The sequence below is a fragment of the Pongo abelii genome, chromosome 1 (assembly GCF_028885655.2).
Source record: "Pongo abelii isolate AG06213 chromosome 1, NHGRI_mPonAbe1-v2.0_pri, whole genome shotgun sequence".
Taxonomy (NCBI): Eukaryota; Metazoa; Chordata; class Mammalia; order Primates; family Hominidae; genus Pongo; species Pongo abelii.
This window is the reverse complement of record NC_071985.2, coordinates 135,243,283-135,265,890: the sequence shown is the minus strand read 5'-3', so window position 1 is coordinate 135,265,890 and position 22,608 is coordinate 135,243,283. Positions and strand designations below refer to the sequence as shown.

At 31.8% G+C, this 22,608-nt stretch overlaps 1 protein-coding gene across 4 annotated transcripts in view; it reads right to left on the bottom strand.

The window, feature by feature from the left end:
• DPYD (dihydropyrimidine dehydrogenase) overlaps positions 1-22,608 on the bottom strand; it is an 843,687-nt gene that overhangs the window by 604,644 nt on the left and 216,435 nt on the right. For all 4 annotated transcript variants that reach the window (NM_001132697.1, XM_054527610.2, XM_054527649.2 and 1 more), the window contains 2 exon segments: positions 2,805-2,886; positions 10,416-10,612. In NM_001132697.1, the coding sequence (NP_001126169.1) occupies positions 2,805-2,886; positions 10,416-10,612 (279 nt within the window).

Sequence of the window (22,608 nt, the reverse complement as noted above, 5' to 3'; positions counted from 1 at the left end):
GGAATTGAAAAATTTAACACACTTTTTATTAACTTTCTAAATTAATAAAATGTATTCACGTAAGACTAGAAAAATATTTATTCAATATGATTAAAAATCCCATTTCAGAGACAAGAAAAAGAATTCCATGTATTATACCTCTTTATTTTTTAACATACTAGATATTGAAATTGTGGAAGAAAAATATTAATAATGTACAAATAACAAACAAAATTATCTTTATTCTCTTGTAACATGATATTTGACTCGAAAAAATTAATCTTAGAACTAACAAGGACTGATTGGCTAATAAGTATAAGATAAATTGAAATTAAAATATTCAATAGGAAATGCAGCTAAAAAAAGATAGTTGGGAGTGAAGATAAAGAAACTGAACTGGGTTCTGCATATAATCAGGTCATGTTATTTGGATGATAATATGCTTATTAAACTACTAAGTATACAGGACTGGAGTTCAAAAGAAGGATGGTTCTACATGGTTCTAGTCCTGGCATACTACTTGGCAAAAATAAGTTCTGAACAATTATTTGTTGAGTAAATGAAACAAACCTATTTGGGAAGTAAAAGAAAAAGTAGAAGAATAAACAAGATAATGCTAGGTCATGAAAGTCAAAATACATACATACATATATAAGAGAACTTTTACATCATATGCTACACGGGAGTCAAACAGTACGAACCCATAAAAATAGTTCATTTCATTGCCAGGAAATTATTTTTGACTTTAAAATATATATTAGTTGAGAGAGACAAACAGAAGGCAAATTATAAAAAGAACCTCCGTGATGACTTTTCAAAAGGAGGTAATAAGCACAGACCACTCTGTCAAAATGTACCCACTTATGGCTAAAGTTCGTAAATCATAAAAGCTGCAAGAGTATCTCATCAAAGGATACAAATCCTCAAAGTGAAAAAGAGTCTCACTGCTATCTTTCCTCAGAATTGTATATACAGTTTATTGTTTACAAAGCAAATTTGAAAACATCATTTCCTTCACATTTTAAAACAGCTTGAGAGATGGACAAGACAGTACTGTTAGCTTTCTCTTTAATTTAGTTTCAATTTTTTTCCTCAATAATGTAACAGATTCACAGTTTAAAATTTAAATGTACAAAATGTTGAAAAAATTGTCCCACACCTTCTCAAAAGCAATCTGTTCTATCAGATTCTTATATCTTTCCGCGATATTCTTTGCATACATAAACAAATATTTTTATATTTTGTTCAAATATTAGTAGCATACTTTTTATTTGAGCAGATTTTGACCAATGTTCTAGATATTAATAGACTTTGCCAAAGATATCTGACAAAAAAATAAAAAGTGGCATGACTATAGCTAAGATATATTTCTTGGCACTCAGTATATTGCCTACTACTGCACCTTGATGAGTTTTCAAATAAGAGTAATGGGTATGCTCTAATTTATGCAATATATCTGGTCCTGTGAAAATTGAATGCAATTTTGCAATTTTATGTAAGATAAATGGAGAAATAAAGCCTAATTTCTTTTTTCATTTTTTATTAATACACAATAATTTTACATATTTATGGGGTATGTGGGATATTTTGATACATGCATAGAATGTGTAATGATCAAATCAGGATAATTAGGATATTCATCAAGATTTCCCATGTCTTTGTGTTGGGAACATTCATCTTCAATTCAGAATACCAAATCTAATAGTTGGAAATTTCAATAATAATTTCCATATTTAATGAGATTTAGACAAGAACTTGTATTCAAAATGAAAGACATTTTAAAACTTTTCAGAATATACTTTTGTAAAATAATAACCTCTAAATTATCTATTTTGAACATTGTAATTTTGAACATTAAGTTTTTATAAAGTTGCCAAAATCTATACTATGTGTTTTTATTCCCAGACATTTTGTTTAGTCATTACGTGTGAATGTTTCATCACCCGACCACTGTCAATTAAAATGTAATTATAAATATAAACCACAAAATATTGTTTTGAGTGTTTTCTCTTTTATTGATTCATTTTAAGTTTTACTGGTAAATGCAAAAGGTATGAGTAGTTTGTTAATCACTTTTCAAAGTATCTTCTGCATATACTTTCAGCATGTATTATGTAAATCACAGTACATTACTAATCTATTGTGTTATATCTATTATGAAAAATTAACATTTTTGAAACAAAAATAGCAATATGTTCAAGTGAAGAACTAGAGTATAATGCTCTTAACAGAAAAGAAGAGGAATATTTAAAGCTGTATGCTGAAAATAACGATGTGTCAAATTTTCAACCATCTCGAAAAGAATAACACAATATTTATTTAACAAAATAATAAAAAATACGAAGCTGTTGCTTTCTATCCCACTGATTTACTGCTTGTGTTGAGAAAGGATTATCACATTCACACTACTGACATGATGAATATAGTAAATAAAATAAATCTCCGTAAGAAATAATGTTCCAAATTGCGAAATACTAATGTTTCAGAGTGCACACAACTTGCATGAAAAAATGTGATTAAAGAAACCAAATCCTTCTATTAGCTGCACTGAACCCCTAAAGCAATTTAGGAATTTGTTTCTTACAGACAATTAATCACATGCAGGCATGCCAGATGAGAACTATTGATTGCCCTTTTCCAGGCTAGTGGCATTCAGACAGTAGACAGACAAATGCCCTAAGCAAGGGGAAGCATCTTTCTGCTTCCGCCTGGTGTAGCTTTTAATTGTTCTTTCCTAAAATGCGTGACATTTGCTGTTAATCTTTAGTGTAGAGCTTACTCCCTTTTTTTTGAGCAGTACACAGATAGGTGTTTTTTTCATTTACCTTTACACCAAGGTCCTTCATTAGCTCAATCTCAAAATTCACTACATCATATGGCAGCCGGAACTGAGGAATTTCAGAAGTACTGAAACAAAAGGAGAAAGAAAAACAGGCATCAGTAGAAAAATGACCAATCTTTGACCAATCTTAAAAAAATGTAACATGTCTTTATGGATTAGTAGTAAATAAATATCTCTTCTAAGGATATTTATATATCACATAAGATATGCATGAGGACATCTACATTCTTATTGATATAAACATGTTATGTGGAGTGAAGATACAGTAGAAACTGATATAAAAATAACTAAATTACAGCAATAGAAAATGATAAATGTAAAACTGGCCAAAAGCAATTTCGATACTTTTAAGTTCAATAAAGTATTTGGTTGATTTATTTAATAATAATTCTATAAATTCCTAAGATAAATCTTAAAATCTATTAATAAAGCTAGATGGAGATCTAGATTTTAATATAGATGTACACATATATATATACACTAACATTCATATACATATTCTATAAATGTACTTCTAGCTTGTTGATATGCAAATGTGTAACTGTATTACCATACTGTTTAGAATATTACAAAATCAGTTCCATGTGATCTATAGAACATTTTTACAATAAATTAGTCTTCTGTGAAAGCAATGAGTATCCCAAAAGTTCAGTCTTTAAAAAACAATCATATTGTATATTAATGCCTATTGCCTGCATTTAAAAAAAAATGAGGCCTACAGCACTATTATTTTAGTAGTATAATAGAGTATTAAAAGTAAGCTAAAAACACTTTCCAATGTTTTGTTAACAATTAAAAAAGCTATGTATGTCCATGAATACACAGCAATCCATTCATTCATTCATTTGCTGAATCATTCATTCACCTACTCATTAAAAGTGAATAGTGCCAGGCACAGTGTTTACAAAGTGCCAGGTAAGTGTAAGCTGCAGTGATTTGATGGTGAATTTTACCAAATTCTCACTGTTAATAAGTTCTTTTTCTGATCAGGGAAGGATACACAAAAGATAATTACATTTAGAATGTGGTACGCACAATAAGAGAAGTATATCCATCATATCTTTAACGTGTGTATATATATAAAATAGCAATTATATTTTATATATTATAGAGATTAATTTGTAAAATAAATAATTGTTGAAGATGAATCTTCTGGACCATCAATTGAAAAATTTTCCAAAGTGCAGCCTTTTCATTCTTTGATGACTTAAGAACTTGATTATGCAATTAATTTTTATATATCAATCAGCAAGACATCATGCTCAATACTATAGAAAATGCAAGGTACCCGTGGTGGCTCACGCTTGTAATTCCAGCACTTTGGGAGGCCAAGGCCGGCGGATCACGAGGTCAGGAGATCAAGACCATCCTGGCTAACACGGTGAAACCCCATCTCTACTAAAAATACAAAAAAATTAGCCGGGTGTAGTGGCGGGCGCCTGTAGTCCCAGCTACTCGGGAGGCTGAGGCAGGAGAATAGCGTGAACCCGGGAGGCGGAGCTTGCAGTGAGCCGAGATTGCGCCACTGCACTCCAGCCTGGGCGACAGAGCCAGACTCCGTCTCAAAAAAAAACAACCAAACAAAAAAAAGAAAATACAAGGTATCAAACACCATAAAATCAAAGCTGTACACTAAAGGAGCTTCCCTCTAGTTAGAAACACAAGATTATGTTTAAGAATGAATTCAGGCATAGGGCAGGGATAAAAATCTCTTAAGCCAACTTGTGAACTCCAGCCACATTACCTCAAGGTAACAAGAATATGCCAGAATGCTCTGGGCACCAAGAAGGTTTTCCCTTCAAAGTCTAAGTAGAAAGAAACTTAACAGCTATGGACTGTATGTGGACACAAACAGACACACAGACTTGATAGACATGGGGCTGCATGAGAGAGAGATTAAATATGGACTAAAATTGGGCACTGATGCAGATCCTCAAAAGGTTGAACAGGAAAGCAAAAGCAATGGACTATGAACAAAGAATTCCAGCCAAATAAACCAACTACAACAAGATGAGAATCTTAAATACATCCACATTGTGAAGCCGAGAACCTTCCAATGAGTCAGGCCTACTCTTGGATTTTTATGGGATGTAAGTAGAAGCACATGGAATAAAAGGAAAAAAAAAAAATGGTGGGAGTGCAAGTCAGTGGTTCTGACTTAAGAAAAAAACTCTGAAAGAGCATGTTATAAAAAGCAGGGACAACTTTTCTGTTGGTCAGAAAAAAATAAAGGAAGGAACACCTAACCTAGCAGGAAGAAATCTGAGAAAGGAGGAAGGGGCAGCCACCACCCTTGTCAGTATAACTTTGAATGCAGATGTAGGCACCAGAGAAAATGGAAGCCAGGCTGCTGGGGTTCAGCAGCTCTGCTTAAAACCCCATGCTGCTCTGGAACCATTGTCACCAACACTTAGCACAGTGTTAAATGAATAAGTGTGAGAGAATCCATTTCCCAGCATCTCCTCAAGCAAATCAGAGAAATGTGAAATACTGAGAAATGTTAGATTTGGTTACAGTCAAGTAGGTAGGGGGTAGGTGGAAATTACTGATTGTGAAAAATGTGACGTTTTTATATTCACTAATGCATGAAGTCAGCAAATAGACAAAACACATACACACACACATAAGCAGAACAACATGACAAATGTAAAACACTAAATGTGAACAAGTGTTTCAAAGGAGGGAAGGCTTATTGCAGGATGAGATAAGTGGGTAGGGGAAATGTCTTAGGACTTTAAAATATCATCAGTGTATGATGGCTTCCACATTTTTCTTCTTAAATTCCAGACTTTTATGTTCACTTGGGTGTCTAACAGGTATCTCATATTTATCATGCCTAACAGTAAGCTTTGGTTCTTGCATCCCAACACTGGTCCTCAGACAATCCCATTTTATGAGTTGCTCAGGACCTAAACTCCATCATCACACACTATTTCCTTTCCAGCCCCACACCAAGCCCAGATGCAGGCAGTAAAGTAAAAGGGTGTGTTCTTTTTAGACAATTTAAAAACCATTATAAAACTTACTAAAATGAGCCTGTTTTGTCTTATTTTCATGAGCTAGTAATTCTAAATAATATCACTAATATCCTAAACAATGTCCTCTGCCAAAATAAAAAAATTCTCTGGTGAGTCTAAATTCTAAACAATAGCCATAGTTGCTATTGAGTTTTAGTAATATATATGTAAGCTTTCAATGATCCCATTTTTATTACCAACTCTTTAATAAACATTGTGTTCTACAGGAAAGTTAACTTGCAGAACTACAGTTAAATAGAGGCCATCAGCAACTGCTGATTCAGCTACAGGCATTCCTCATTCCAATTCCCCGTAGGCGACATATGCTTCCACTCTTGTGATACTACAGATTCCAATATGTGAAAAGTTGATTTGGAATAGACAAAATGATAGCACATGAAGCAATATGAATTACTTCAATTCTGTCATTTTGTATGATCACATGAAATTTTTGTGTTTAAAATTGAAAATAGCTATATCCTTCATATTAAAATAATTTGTTTTAATCATTTTTTGTTTTACAGGAATAAATTTAAAAATAATTATTACTGGTTATTGTGTGATTCTTATCGAATCTTATTGTATAGACCAGAGGATAGCATGTTAAAAAAATCTATTCTGAGTATCTAGTATGCTAGGTATACCACTAATCCACCATTTTTTTTAAAACTTCTTCCTTGCATTTATCATCACTTAACATATTCTATATTTGGTTTATTGTTCGTTTATTGTCTGTCTCCCCACGACTAAAATATAGGCCCCATGAGAAGGCACTTTGCCTTGTTTACTTTTATGCTCTAAATAGAGCCAGAAATAATGACCAGCACATAGTCAAGTGATTGATATATATATACTGAAGGAAGGAAGGGAGGGAAGGAGAAAGGGGAAAATACAGGTAGGTATCAGGTCGTGGAAGGGTTTTTATGCCAGGACAGATCCTTTATCTCTGAGGTTAGGAGGAGTTGTTGAAAGATTTCAAGTGGAAGAGTGACAGAATCACATTTGAAACTAAAGGAAGAATGAATTTGAAAAGACAAATCAGGAGGCCAAGATAACTGCTTGGAGGCTACTGCAGTGGTAAAGAAAGTGAGAGGTGGCCAGGCGCAGTGGCTCACGCCTGTAATCCCAGCCCTTTGGGAGGCCAAGGTGGGTAGATCGCTTGAGGTCAGGAGTTCAAAACCAGCCTGGCCAACATGATGAAATCCTGTCTTTATTAAAAATACAAAAATTAGCCAGGTGTGGTGGTACATGCCTGTAGTCCCAGCTACTTGGGAGGCGGAGGCAGAGAATCACTTGAATCCAGGAGGTGGAGGTTGCAGTGAGCTGAGATCTCACCACTGCACTCCAGCCTGGGTGACAGAGCCAGACTCTTTCAAAAAAAAAGAAAGAAAGAAAGAAAAAAAAAGGAAACCGAGAGATAAAGGATATCAGAGGACATTTTTTTAGAGTGTTCATAAAGTGGAATTGCCAGGATATTAAAGAGTAGCCCAGATAATCCCCATTTTGGTGATGCCATCCTCTGAGATGGCAAACTCAGGAAGAGAAGCAACATTGATCATTGATATGAAGTTTATACAGAGATGACCAGGATTTGAATGTATAAATCTGTTGCTCAGAATGGAGAAAGAGGTCAGGGAAGATATGGATTTTTAAGTAATTTGCATGTAGGTGGTAATTGAAACCATGAGAGTAAATGAGATTACTCTGAAGACTGCATGGTGAGAAAGGAGATAAAAGGACAGAAGACAGAATTTAATAGGAATGATTGTTTTCCAAGTCTGCTGTGCTTAGGAAACAAACTTTTCTTCTATCTGTGCTCCTGTAACAATCTAAGGCTTTGAAAAAAAATTTCTTGTAATCCTAAGTCCTTTAGTACAGTCAGTGGAATATCAGACAACATGAAAAAAATCTTTCTTCTATTTTCATGTTTCTTTCATGTGATGAAATATATCTATAACAACTTTCCATTCTTTTTAAAGCACAATTCTCATACTCTGACAGAGGTATGCTGCAGTTTATTACTATAGAGATAATAGACTTAAATTTGTAATACATCACACATTCTCAAAATATTTCCTATTGCTATAACTAGTTCACCTGGACCCCATTTCTCTTTATTGTCAATCAACAAGAAAAACAATAGGCCTAATGAAAACAATATAAAATTTGAAAGAGGTAAAGCAAAGGGCAGCATTGGCCTCACTATCCTAACAATAACATCATAATCCTTATATATTAATTTATAAGAGAAAAATCAGAACGTATATATGTGCAAACATTCTTGAAAATCTATTAACACTATTTTGTTTACCTTTCTTATAATATCAAGCCCTTTTAACCCTGTTAAACTCGTGTCCTAAAAAAAGAAGCCACTGTTAGAGGAAAGCAAAACTACTGATTATTTTATAAATTTGTTGCAACGTTAAAAATAATTGATGTGTTCAATGCAATAGAGATTAAATCCTAGATATTTTTCACTGACTCCAGTGATTTCTTAAAAAGTGGTTGTGATACTAATTCACCAGAGATAAAAGAATCTGTTTGGATGCAAAGGAGAAGGAAAGATAAAACTTGACATTACCTCTTTAAGCAATTGATTTCAAATACAAAGCTAATTTAATCCTTTTTAGCCACTTTCAAGATACAAGAGAATGAGAGGCAGCCATAAGTAGAAAATAAAGTAACAGGAAAGTTTTGTGGTTATAATTCCGGCTAAATTCCAGCATCGGTTTTTATAATCCTGTAACAGTGACACAGAATGCCTCTACCATGGGACAGGACAAATGAGATTGATTAAATATTTCATATTGTCTCTACATACTGAAAAGATTCAAAGGCAAAAGAAAGAATTTAACAACTTTAAAAGAAAAACCACCATGTTTGGTCTGGATCCAGAGAACTCTGTCTCACTAAAAAATGTTCAGCAAATAAATTTAAAAAACCAAGTTTAGTACTAATTCATATGAATTACAAACATCTATCCTGCATTTGAGTTAAAAAAGAGATAGGCTAACAACAGTAATCTACCAAAATTGGCAATACATAGTAAGTTATAAACAGGGTAGGTTCCATTTTAGGCTTTTTGTGAAAATGCAATCAAGTGGCAAACAGATTTTTCCTAGTTTACCAGGGTACACAATTAAGTTCATATTTTAAAAATTAACTGAGATATTCACTGATGTGCATAACTGAAAACAACATACAATGCTTATAGATAGATATATTGTCAATAGATCATGTTTTTTCTAATTAATAAAGCTGTGGTAAATGCCATTAAAATGATATTCTAAATCTTTCCAGCGAAACAATATATAGGACATTTTACTTTCCAGAAAAATAAATTCATAAAATATATGTAATGTCTTGGAATTCATAGTAGTGGAACATCAGTACAGAAGATTAATTATTTCTTAACAATCAGGTTATTTATGTTTCATATCCACACTAAAGGGTCTTCCTAAAATGTGATATTTTTGCTTGACGATTCAGTCAAGTAAGATTATATTAATGATAGCTTATACATCAATATTTATGTTAATAAATATATCAACATATTTATATCAATGCTACAAATAATTGATAATTGATAATTTTATATTATCTTGGGCTTAGCATATTGTTGTTTGAGTAATATTGAAATTTATACATTTATTAACATATATTCACAGGTGCCAAAAAACATAAGAAACTTCACAAATTTTAGTGACAACTTTGATTAAATTTATCCTCTGTGATTACTGGGTATGATTAATTTATTTGTTACACATAGGGCAGTAGCCACAACAAATTTAAATGTTAAGCATAGAAACAGATATTCCAAATGGATACATTTTGTAATCCATGATTTTTTTGATAATATACATAGAGAAAATAAAAATCAATTGAGTAATATTATTCAGTTACCAACCAAATTCTTTATTTTGTATAAAATGTTTTAAGCAATATCTATTCCCTAATCATAATAAATTTTATTTCTTTATGATAATGAAATATGCGTCCAGTATAGAGTTTTGTTTATTTTCAATATATATTCCCATTTCCATGTATAAATTTTCATGGGAATAATATGATCATGTGATTTTAAAAATGTATATTTAAATACATTTCTAGTACATGCTGACAAAATTTTAATCAAAAGACTTAAGAAATTTTAAATTGAAAATATGTAAGACAACATATCTATGTAGACAACACAATGAATAGTCCAATATTCCATGGATCTCGGTTTTCCCCATCACTAATATCCATGATTTTCAGTTATATCTCCATTAAAGGAAATATTCACAGGGCTAAAACCATTTTTCATATGATTGGTTCTTATAATCAAAAAATAATTTGCAGAGATTTCTCTTAAATTCACAGAATTAGAGAGAAAATTTCTTAAATAAATATTGCTTCAAGCCAACTGCAAATTTTAAAGTGAATAATGTAATCAAAATTTGAACATTTGGAAAAAGAACATTTAAAATACCATCTGTGAGCCTGAAGTTTCTATATGATTATGAACCAACAATATTCATAATTGTTTTGCACCATCATTTCTGACACTATAAACATGAAATAAATGTAGGCATTACCTTAAACCACCAACATATTCTTGTTTTTCAAATATAGTGATGTCAGAGTACCCCAATCGAGCCAAAAAGGAAGCACAACTTATACTTGCAGGCCCAGCACCAAAAAGAGCAATCTTTGCAGAATAGGCTTCAGACATTTTTTCTGGGGGAGGCAGGAAAGGATTTCTGATCTGTGGGATACTCATTGCTTTGAATACCTATGGAGAAATCAATTGCCATGGTTAAAATTTTGAAACTAGCTTACAACCTCAAACATATTTTTAATGTTTCAAATGAATTCTTGTTTTAAATAGCAATGAGCAGTACATTTTCAGTATTAATATGGTATACTTACAACTTTTATTGTGTCAAGTAGAAGAGGAATTATGGCTAACTTTCAACCTTTCCTTTCTAGAGTCATGCCTCCTCTAGGAAACACTCCTGGGGCACATTCCCTACTCCCACCTACAGGGTACGTTAAGTGCCTCTCCTCTAAACTCCTACAGCATAATCTGCATGTCTCTAACATAACCACTTAACCAACCTATCTGTGGCATGTGTTATGATGTCAGTCAGTAGAATGTTAGTTCCCTGAATCAGAAAACATGTCACATGTAAACACATTACCCTTGCATTATAGGAGTTAGCATTGCGATGGCACACAGTAGACATTTAATAAATAATTTCTTGAATTCTGCTTTTGATTATGATAGATTAACTTTGGGAGAATAATGATTTAAAAAAATAGTTGAAACATTCAAGAACTACTGAGCAGGCATCTTGGAAGGTCTAACATCTCAGAGAGAAAGTAAGAACAAAGCTAAGTGACCAGAAGTCACTTTTCCCCTGAGGGATTTGTGACTTCTTACCAAAGGGAGGAAGACTAAGCATCTTGAAGAGAACCACAGCTCAGAAAAGAGATGTTGGCAGTCTTTTGAAACCAGAGAGACACAGATTTTGGAAATGTAGGAGGCCCTTAACCTGGAGCAAAATAAAGTACAGAAAAGTGAGATTAATTCTTAAAGTGCATATGACAAAAACCTAAGGATCTAAACAGAAAACCCTATGGTCCAGGAAAAACAAAAACTGGAGTGACTAAATAAGAAAGAGCCCTAGTAAACACTTCAGTGTACAGCTGAAGTTTCTGAAGGGCTACACTCTATAAGTAGGGCAAATGAGGGGTAAATAGCCAACCCAGCCTTGAGTCAACTCAGCCCTGGATTTAAATGACAGTGATCAGTCCTCACTCTTATCTATCTACCAAATGATAGAATGCACTTTCTGTGAATAATAAGTCAACCACAGTTTCTACAAATTTTTTATAAAATGCCTGGATTTTTATTTTAAAAAGTCCAAGCCTGCAAGAAAAATAAACCTAAAAAAATTGAAAGAGATACATACATAATCTAGTAAGTGTGGTTATCAAAAATAAATTTTAGAATAACTATGATTAATATGTTCAAAAATATGTAAGAAGAATGTAAACTTCATTAAAAACTGGAATTTGTTAAAAATAAAAAAATTAAATTTACTAAGTACATTTAGTAAAACATTTAGCAAAAAAAATAACTAGCTAATGTGGAAGGAGGGAGTAGGATTTTAAAAATACATTATTAAAGTATATTAATTAAAATATTATAAATAGGTGGTAGAGGGTAGGAAACAAAAAAACAAATGGTAAGATGTTAAATATAAACGTAAACATGAGAAATTATATTAAATGTAAATGGACTAAAATTCCAATTAAAAGACAAAAGTTATGGAAGATAAATGCCTTAAATATAAGAGCACAGATAGATAAGTGTAAAGTTAAAGACTAGAAAAAGTTATACAATGCAAACACTAACCAAAAGAAAGCTGGTACATATATATATTTTATATATATATATATAAAAAATATACCAATATTAGAAATATTATATATATATAAAATATACCAATATTAGAAATATTACACTTTAAGGCAAGATGCATTACTAAACTTAAAGAACATTTCATAGCAAGGAAATGGTCAATCTTTCAACAAGATTTTAAAGTACAATTTTAAATATATAAAGCAAAATTGATAGAACTAAAAGTAAAAGAAATAAATCACTATAATCTCATTATTCTACTCTCATGAAAACTTGACTACCAATAGAAGTGGCCAATGAATAAATCCATATTATAGGTAAGTTATTTATGCTATCCAATGGATTGGCTCACACAGTTGTTTGCATTTAATAGGTCAAAGCAGTAACTTTCTCTCCTGGAAACCCAGACAGAGATCAATAGATATAAACGTAAGTTTTCTTAAGAATGAGGAATAAAGGTGACAGGACCTTACATTTTCTTAACCTCATCCCATATATACCACAAACTACTGTAAATGAAGTCAAAACACATAAGGAACATACAAACAATCTTATTTTAAAAAATTGAAGAGGGTATTATCAACAAGTATTATAGGGTCAATTTCTCAGCATGAGATGAAAGGCTCTCATGAATGGTCTCATAATATTTTGTCATTTTCATTCTAATACTTTGTCACTTTTACTGGTTTACTTATTTGTTTCCTCTCTTAGACCATAAAATATTTAAGGGAAAACAACATCTTTGAATTCATCTTTTAATATTCAGTGTTTTTATATATAAGGGAGAATATATGTTAACTAATGAGTTTAAATTGGTAATACAATAATTTCTTATTCCCAGCTACAATTTGTATAATTTACAAATTATTAATATGTGTTCCTGCTCTTCCCTGTGCTCTCCAAACAGTACAGATTTTCTTAAATATTATTTTTGAATCAACACATACTGCTATCTTTTATTCCTTTCTAAGCAATGTGAACAGGGAACTAAATTCTAGTTCCAAATTAATAAATAGTTTTATATGATCATTAATTAAAATGTAGTTAAAATATATTTTATATTTCCCCAAAGAAAGGTTTCACATACTTTTCATAAATATATATTTTATTAGATCCTTAATTAAAATATAGTTAAAATGTTTTTTATATTTCCCCAAAGAAAGATTTCACATACTTTTCATAAAGAGATATTTAAAACATGCATTTAACATGATCAAGTATCTCTGACCAGGGAACAGAGATACAGCTAATTTTATTTAGGGATTAAATAAATGCTAATTTCTTTCATATTTAGTCAAAAATTTTAGCTTTGTGAACTAAATAATTAAATATTTAACTTTCCCATGTTAAAATCTGCTAACATTTACAAATAACATTGTGTTTTAACAAATCTTAAATGAAGACATTTATGATGTATTTAAAAGTATCTTTTATTGCTGACATATTTTACAATGGAAGCAGATTTAAATGTACTAAGGCTACAGCATTCATTATAACATGAAGTTACAGTGTGATAACCAAGTGCTCAGCATTCACTCATAAGCAAGAAATAGGTAAGTTCTGAAATGCCTAGCATATCTGACACAAATTCTAGCTAATGGCATGCAAATAATACACAATATGTATGTATTTTCACCTAAAATATTTTAATATTTTTGAATAAAAATTTAAGCCTTCTTTTGAAAAAATTATCAAATGCAAACATTGAATTATTTTTAAAAATGTTTACAGAATCCCTACTAAGTACCCAACACAGAGTTAAAGACTCTTAAAGTGTTTGAAGAAATGAAAGCAAGCACACTCCTCAGTACACATAGCATATGTGCACATACTAGAATGTAAATTGTTAGCCCGATTTGCTCAACCCCGCGCACTGCAGCTTAAGAGTTGTTCAATACATACTCATTAACATTGCTTGGCTCAATACACTAATCTATCAATTGGTATCCTTTTGCCTGCTCTGTTCTGGGATTTTTTATTTACAACCTTTTATTGTACTTGGTTTTCCCCCTGAGTTTAACAGGAGTTTGGATTAATCTTGATGCAATTTTTAAGGAAATAAATAATTGAACCACCTTTTTGTCAATTTCAGCACAACAGATGGTATATTTTTAGAAGTATGGCATTGAAACTAGACTGTTGGGGTTGAGTCTTGACTTCCATCATTCTCATGATGTATGGAATTGAACAAGTCCTTTAACATTTCTATGCCTCAGTCTCCTTAATAAGGTGGGATTAATAAAATATATTTCATAGAGATGCTTTGAGGATTTAATGAGCTAATTATATGTGGAAAGTGCTTTAGGAAACTGCCTGCCCATATAGCAAATGTTATTTACTGCTCATTTCACCTAGTGTTCAAATTCCATGAGACAGAATGTATCTAAACTCATGATGTCCAAGATGGAATCCACTAGCCACATTTGATTAAGTTCAAATTAAAATTAAAATTAAATAAAATTAAAAATGCAAAGACCTCAGTAGCACTAATCGTATTTTAAGTGCCCAATAACTACATGTGGCTAGTGGATAATACATCGAACACATCCATCACTGCAAAAATTAAAATTTCAAACATATAATGCAATAGATATAAATAATCTCATGAGCATAGTTAATGGGAAATAAATAATTTAGAGGCAGTGAGTTTGTAGTATTTGTTATAGTTATTTTTAATGATTTTTATGACTACATGTTCATATACTTTTTCAAAATTACTGTGTTTCACAACCTGTTTACAAAATTCCTAAAAATTTAATCAGCACTAGAGCTTGTCCTAGCTGGCTTCAGCACACCATTGCACCTCGGCAATATATGAGGGCTCATTCAATGTTTTTTTAGCCACTAATATTCTACCATCAACCCTAAATTCTGAAATACATAAGTTACATTTTCCAACTTAATAGAGACCTGAAGGCATAAGTGGCCCTCTATCCCTTTAAAACTTCAGCAACTAACTCTTTTTTAACTGAAATACAAATAATGGATTATTTCATATATACACAATATACTTCCATGAATGTAGCCTGATTATGACAAAATGAGGGCAAATGGATAAAAAGCCAAATAAATAGCTCCAAAAATATTTTGTGGGTGAATGGGGGGTAGTGATTTGTATTTAAGTATATTATGAAACTATGAAAATTGAAATCAATTATAAATCTAGAGTTGACATTATATGAAAAATGTAAATTGAAATAACTAATAATGTAACACTTTAAACTGCCAATGAATAGATTGTCTAAGTTAAAAAAAAAGAGGGTTAACTTAATTTTGTTAAATTTAAAAATAAAAGTTTACAAAAGTTAGTTAAAACAAATTATACAATTCAAAATGTCCATAAATATGAAGAATATTTTTCAAAAATAATATTTTTCATTCCTTTTATTAAACTACATCAGTCTTCAGAGAAGTGTAACATAAAATTACAAACAAATTATACATAAAAGATATATTAGTTCCAGTTATTTACAGTATCAAATTCCTAAAAGATTTTTCTTAGAATATAGTTCCCTATTGTTTCATAATGTAACAAAAATATTATAAAATAATTTGGCTCTTTCCGTGAGAAAGACCCCTCTCTTTTTCGTTAAAGCAAATGTCAGCTGTCCATCAACTGACTAATATTCTATGATTTAATTTTTAAGTTGAAGGGTCAACTGCCGAAACAACGTAATAAATGAAGTAAACTTGTTAATATCAGAAGAGAGTGACTGAAGTATTTAAAGATGAATGAAAAGTATACCTAATATCTATTTCCCCACAATAATAAGAAGGCCAATATTTATTGAAATATATCCTATGTGCCAGGCTTTATGTTTAATCTCTATCATTTAGTCTTCAACCCTCCTTTTATGGAGGTACAATTATCAGATCCATTTCCTAGGTAAGAAAACTGTGGTCAGGTTCACATACAAAAGATTTTATCTTAAGGCTACTTGACTCCAAAGCCTGAACTCTTTTTTTTTTTTTTTTTTAATTATTATTATACTTTAAGTTTTAAGGTACATGTGCACAACGTGCAGGTTTGTTACATATGTATACACGTGCCATGCTGGTGTGCTGTATCCATTAACTCGTCATTTAGCATTAGGTATTTCTTCTAATGCTATCCTTCCCCCCTCCCCCCACCCCACAACAGTCCCCAGAGTGTGATGTTCCCCTTCCTGTGTCCATGTGTTCTCATTGCTCAGTTCCCACCTATGAGTGAGAACATGTGGTGTTTGGTTTTTCGTCCTTGTGATAGTTTGCTGAGAATGATGGTTTTCAGCTTCATCCATGTCCCTACAAAGGACATGAACTCATCCTTTTTTATGGCTGCATAGTATTCCGTGGTGTATATGTGCCACATTTTCTTAATCCAGTCTATCATTGTTGGACATTTGGGTTGGTTCCAAGTCTTTGCTATTGTGAACAGTGCCGCAATAAACATATGTGTGCATGCGTCTTTATAGCAGCATGATTAAAATCCTTTGGGTATATACCCAGTAATGGGATGGCTGGGTCAAATGGTATTTCTAGTTCTAGATCCCTGAGGAATCGCCACACTGGCTTCCACAATGGTTGAACTAGTTTACAGTCCCACCAACAGTGTGAAAGTGTTCCTATTTCTCCACATCCTCTCCAGCACCTGTTGTTTCCTGACTTTTTAATGATCACCATTCTAACCGGTGTGAGATAGTATCTCACTGTGGTTTTGATTTGCATTTCTCTGATGGCCAGTGATGATGAGCATTTTTTCATGTGCTTTTTGGCTGCATAAATGTCTTCTTTTGAGAAATGTCTGTTCATATCCTTCACCCACTTTTTGATGGGGTCGTTTTTTTCTTGTAAATTTGTTTGAGAAAAAACTCTGTTATTATCACATTTTCACAGTAATCGTTAAAAAATTCACTATGTATCTCTAATTTTTCAATAAGAAATGTATAACTGAAAAAAATTATATGAATTTGTCATTCCTAACCCACTTAGAATGTTATATTTTAATATATTAAATTCATACATTCTGATAAAATATATTTTGATATAATATATTCTAGTCAATTTACTAACAAAAATAGCTGGTTATTATAATTAATAAATTAACTTTACAAACCAAGAATTGTTCATGAAGCATTTAAAAAACACTGAACTACATCATCTGGTTTCCTACCATGCTATCCTGCCACCCGAGAACTAAGGTAGTTGGTGCATTAAGAGAACTGCCTCCCTATTATCAACATCCTCTCCATAGTGGTACATTTGAGTACATTCATTACAACCGGTGAACCTTCAATGGGTTTGCACAAATTTATTATGAAAATAGCATCATAGGACTACAGCACCATACACAACAGTTTCTTTCACTGTCCTAAAAATCTTCTTAATCTCCATACGCATTCCTCTCTCACCTTCTCCCCAGCAAACACTGGTCTTTTTAGTGTCTCCATAGTTTTGCCTTTTCTAGAATGCCATACAGTTGAAATCATACAATATACAGCCTTTTCAGATTGGCTTCTTTCATTCAGTAACATACATTTAAGTTTTCTCTATGTCTCTCCATGGCTTGATAGCTCCTCTCTTTTAAATCCTGAATAATATTGCAATATCTGTATGTACCATAGTTTATTTATGCATCCACTTACTGAAGTATATCTCAAAACTTTTGGTGATGAATAAAGCTGCTATAAATATCCATGTGCAGGTTTCCATGTTAACGTAAGTTTTCAACTCCTTGGGGTAAATTGCCAGATCATATGATAAGAGTATGTTTAATTTTGCAAGATACTGTCAAACTGTCTTCCAAATTGGCTGTACCATTTTGCATTTCCACCAGGAAAGAATAAAGTTCCTATTTCTCCTCATCCTGTCAGCATTTGGTGATGTCAGTGCTCTGCATTTTGGCTGTTTGGTCTCCTCTGAATGTTTGTGTCCACGCCCCCACTGCATTCAATTCATATGTTGAAAACTAACCACAAATGTTAGAAAGGTGGGGTTTTAAAAAAGCAATTAGGTCATGAGAGACTTAGGAGGTGATTAGGTCATGAGGAGCCCTCCTCAATTAGATTAGTTCCCTTAAAAACAACCCCAGGGGAAATACCTTGCCCCTGTCACATGTGAGACAGGCACAGTAAAAAGCCTTTACCTATGACCAGAAAGCAGCTTATGAGCATATTATAAATCTACAAACACTTTGGGAATTCTCAGCATCCAGAAACAAGAGAAATAATTTTTGTTGTTTATAAGCTATCCAGTTTATGGTATTTTGTTGTAGCAAACTGAGCAGACTAAGCATTCTAATAGTATAGTGGTATCTCGTTGTTTCATGTTACATTTCCCTGATGATATATATGAAGCATCTATTCAGATGCTTATTTTCCATCTGTATATCTTTCTTGGTGAGATATCTGCTAAGGTCTTTGTACCATTTTTTAAATGGGTTGTTCTCATATTGTTGGGTTGTAAGAGACTTTTGGACATTTTGCATAACAGTTCTTAATCAAGTATGTCTTTTGCAAATATTTTCTCCCAGTCTGTGGCTTGTCTTTTCATTTTCTTTCAAGACAGTTTCCTGCAGAGTAGAAGTTTTAATTTTGTTTCTGTGTTTGTTTTGAGATGAGAGACTCACTATGCTCCCCAGGGTGGTCTCAAACTCCTGCACTCAAGCAAACCTCCCTCAGCCTTCTGAGTAGCCAGGACTACAGGTACACGCCACCACACCCAGCTCAGAATTTTTTATATTTGATGAAGTCTATCTTATCAATAATTTATTTTATAAATCTTGCCTTTGATTTTGTACCTAAAAAGTCATTGTGTAACCCAAGGTCATCTACATTTTCTCCCATGTTATCTTCAAAGAGTTCTGTAGTTTTGCATTTTACATTGAGGTTTATGATCCATCTTTAATTAATTTTTAATGGGTGTAAGGTCTGTTTCTAGATTCACTTTTTTACATATGGAAGTAGGGTGGTACAAATATCATTTGTTGAAAGGACTATCCTTTCTCCATTATATTGCCTTTGCTCTTTTGTCAAAGGTAAGTTGGCTATATTTATGTGTGTCTATTTCTGGGCTCTCTATTCTGTTTCAGTGATCTACTGTCTATTATTTTAACAATACCACACTGTCTTGATTACTGCAGCTTTACAGTAAGTCTTAAAATCAGGTAGTCTGAGTCCTCCAACTCAATTGTTGTTCTATATTATGTTGGTTAATCTTTTGCCTCTCTATATAAACTTTAGAATCAGTTTGTCAATATCTATAAAATAGTTTCCTGAGATTTTGATTGGGGATTGTACTGAATCTATAGATCAAATTGGGAAGACCTGACATCTTGAAAATACTAAGTCTTCTATTTGGAAACCTGGAATATGTCTCCATTTATTTAGCTTTTTTTATTTATTTCATCACAGTTTCATAGTTTTTCTCATATACATCTTATACCTATTTCATTAGATTTATATCTAAGTATTTCATTTTTAAGGATGCAAATGTAAATGGTATACTTTTAATTTCAAATTCTAATCATTTATTGCTATTGTAAAGGAAAGTGGCTGACTTTTGTATATTAATCTTATATCCCTTTTTGCCAAAATTGTGTATTAGTTCCAGGAGTTTTTCTGTTGAGTCTTTGGAATTTTCTACATAGACAATTCTGTCATCTGCTAACAAAGACAGTTTTATTTCTTCCTTCTCTGTATATATTTCCTTTCCTTTTCTTGTCTTGTAACATTGCATTTGTATTCTTTTTAAGGTGTTCCCTTCCCTACAAATATTGTATCACTTGGACTATTTTAAGATTATTTTAATAGGCACTCAACAAGATTTTGATGAATTTCAAAATTCCTGGACTCCAGTGATATGCTTAAAGTAGTAAAAGCCACCAAGGAAAACAGTTCTACCTTAGTGATAATGAAGAAGAATTATCTACAAGTGAATATCATTTTTAAAATTTTACTTTTTAATTTTTTTACTTTGTAAGTACATGGTATATATTTTTTAATTTTACTTTTTAAGTTTTTTAATATTGTGGGTACACAGTACATTCTTGAGGAACATTTTTCATATTAATTTTCTTGTATATTCATCCTGTGATTTCTCATCTTTCATTCATCTAGAAAGTGCATGTATTTCACCACTCCAAATTGACTTTACCAGCATTTTCTCCATAATTTTCACATTACTTTGAAGAAAGGGAGAGATTATACTGATATTTAAAATGGAAAGATTGCAATGCAGAGAGGAGCCACAGGATTTTCCCCCAAGTCTCCTCACCTTCTGAAGACAGAAATAGTATAATTTTCTAATCATTATATAGTGTTCTATAAATGAAAAAAGACAAAGCATTGTAAATAAAAGTATATTTACCAATTCAAATTTGAGGGTAACTCTTGCTTGTTTTAACCTTTCTTGCTTTCTAAAAGAGTATATAATGAAAATAAACATAAATGTTTGATAGCTGCAATTATTCCTCAATTACTCTGTTTGTTCTAATTAACCAAACAATAGCAAATATACACCATAAGGAAGTCATGAGAAGTAAAATACTCTTGGAAATTTTAGAACATCTCTACTAGTTGAAGGATGAATTGTAACAGTATGATTGTATTCTGCATACCTCACAAGAGGACTATACTCTTGCAAGTGTTTAGCTTGATTTCATTATAAAATAAAAATAATTTCTGGTAATTTCTAAAGGAATGTAGGTCTAAGTGTAGGTCTAAGATAAATCTTAATAAAAATAATACATCAGTTTTTCTTTTGCTCGTTTCAGTTTCTTGAGTTACTTAATTAGTGGGATGAATGTCTCGTTACCTTTTGAATGCCTGAATGAAGAAATTGCTATTTGTGCATCCAAAAGTAAGTTACCTGAAATTACATACCTTCTAGGAGATGCTTCTATGTAATTTTCTTTGTTATTTGTTTCCTTTTGTAAAACAAGTCAAAGGAAATACTGAGTACATACTAATCACTGCATTCATTCTTTGAAAAGAAATATACTTGGGCTTCTTGACAAATAGTTTTCTTCACAACAATTAGACCAGGAACACCAAAAGTGAGAACTGTGTTTCAAATGTATTAAAAATGATAAAAACTTCATGTAATGTCAAATTTTTATTTATCAAAATTATTACTGTATTAGTAATTCTCAAAGATTTTTTCCATAATTTTCATATTATTAAAATAGACATTGAGAGATACACCTGGCAAGTTAAAAATACTGTGTTAGCTGAAATCAGAATATTCTTTCATTCAGTTTCCTTTTCAATTTGGTAAGTATTGTTTATGTACCTCCTATGTCCTAGACACCAGTATGAAAAAAACATAAACTCTCCAGTAACTAGCTCCCTGGATAATAGAGCACCCACATGTCCTAAATATTTTTAATAAACTATATGACTATGCAGCCTGTCTGGTACAGGGTTAATTTTCACAAATGGTGCTCTCAGAGTATTTGAGAAGGTAAACCCACCTGGAAGAGAAATTGACATCTAAGCCAAACCTTAAAAACAACAATAAAAAACATATATATGTTATATTAGAGAGTACTTCACCTTTTTAAATACCAACTCTGAAAATTAAAAGAGTAATGATTACTTCAGCAACTTATTGTGAAGATTAGAGTCAATGGTGATAACTTCTTGTGATGAATGCCTTTTCCTTACAAGGCACTCTCTGGGTAACCTAATATTTATATCTCCAATCCTAAAAATCTTCGACTTTAGGTATGATTGTTCATTTTCTATACAAAGGAACTGACTCATAAGATTATAGTCCATGTTATTATGACTATACAAAGGTTATATTGGATATTTGATAAACCAATTGAATAGAGTGGTTAAAACTGACCAAATATATATGAAAACATAAGTGTTTATTATAGTTTGGTTATAAGAAACTTATCCCAAATCATATGCTCAGGACACTTACATTAGCCCACAGATAGGCAAAATAATCTACCACAAAGCCTGTTATAAAGTACTGACTATTTCATGTAATTTATCAAATACAGTACTGAAAGTTAAAAATAAAGTAGCTGAATGAGTATTTGAAGTAAGTTTTCTACTAAACGTGTATCACTTTTACACCACTTTAAAGTCAAAAAATCCTAAGTTGAATCACTGTAAGTCGGGGACTATAAGTCACTGTTTTTTAGTACATGGTCAGTTTTGATAAATGTTCTGCAAGTGCATGAAAATGATGCACTCGTTTTATGTTAGGCTCAGAAAAGTACAGATTTCTTAAATCAATCTAATAAACTTTATACAAATAAACCTTACAAATTTTGAGTAATGTTGTCATGTGTATAAATGTTTATGAATATTACATCTTTTAAGATATTTTTTCTTTTTATTATCTTCCAAAACACTTCCTTGTCAATA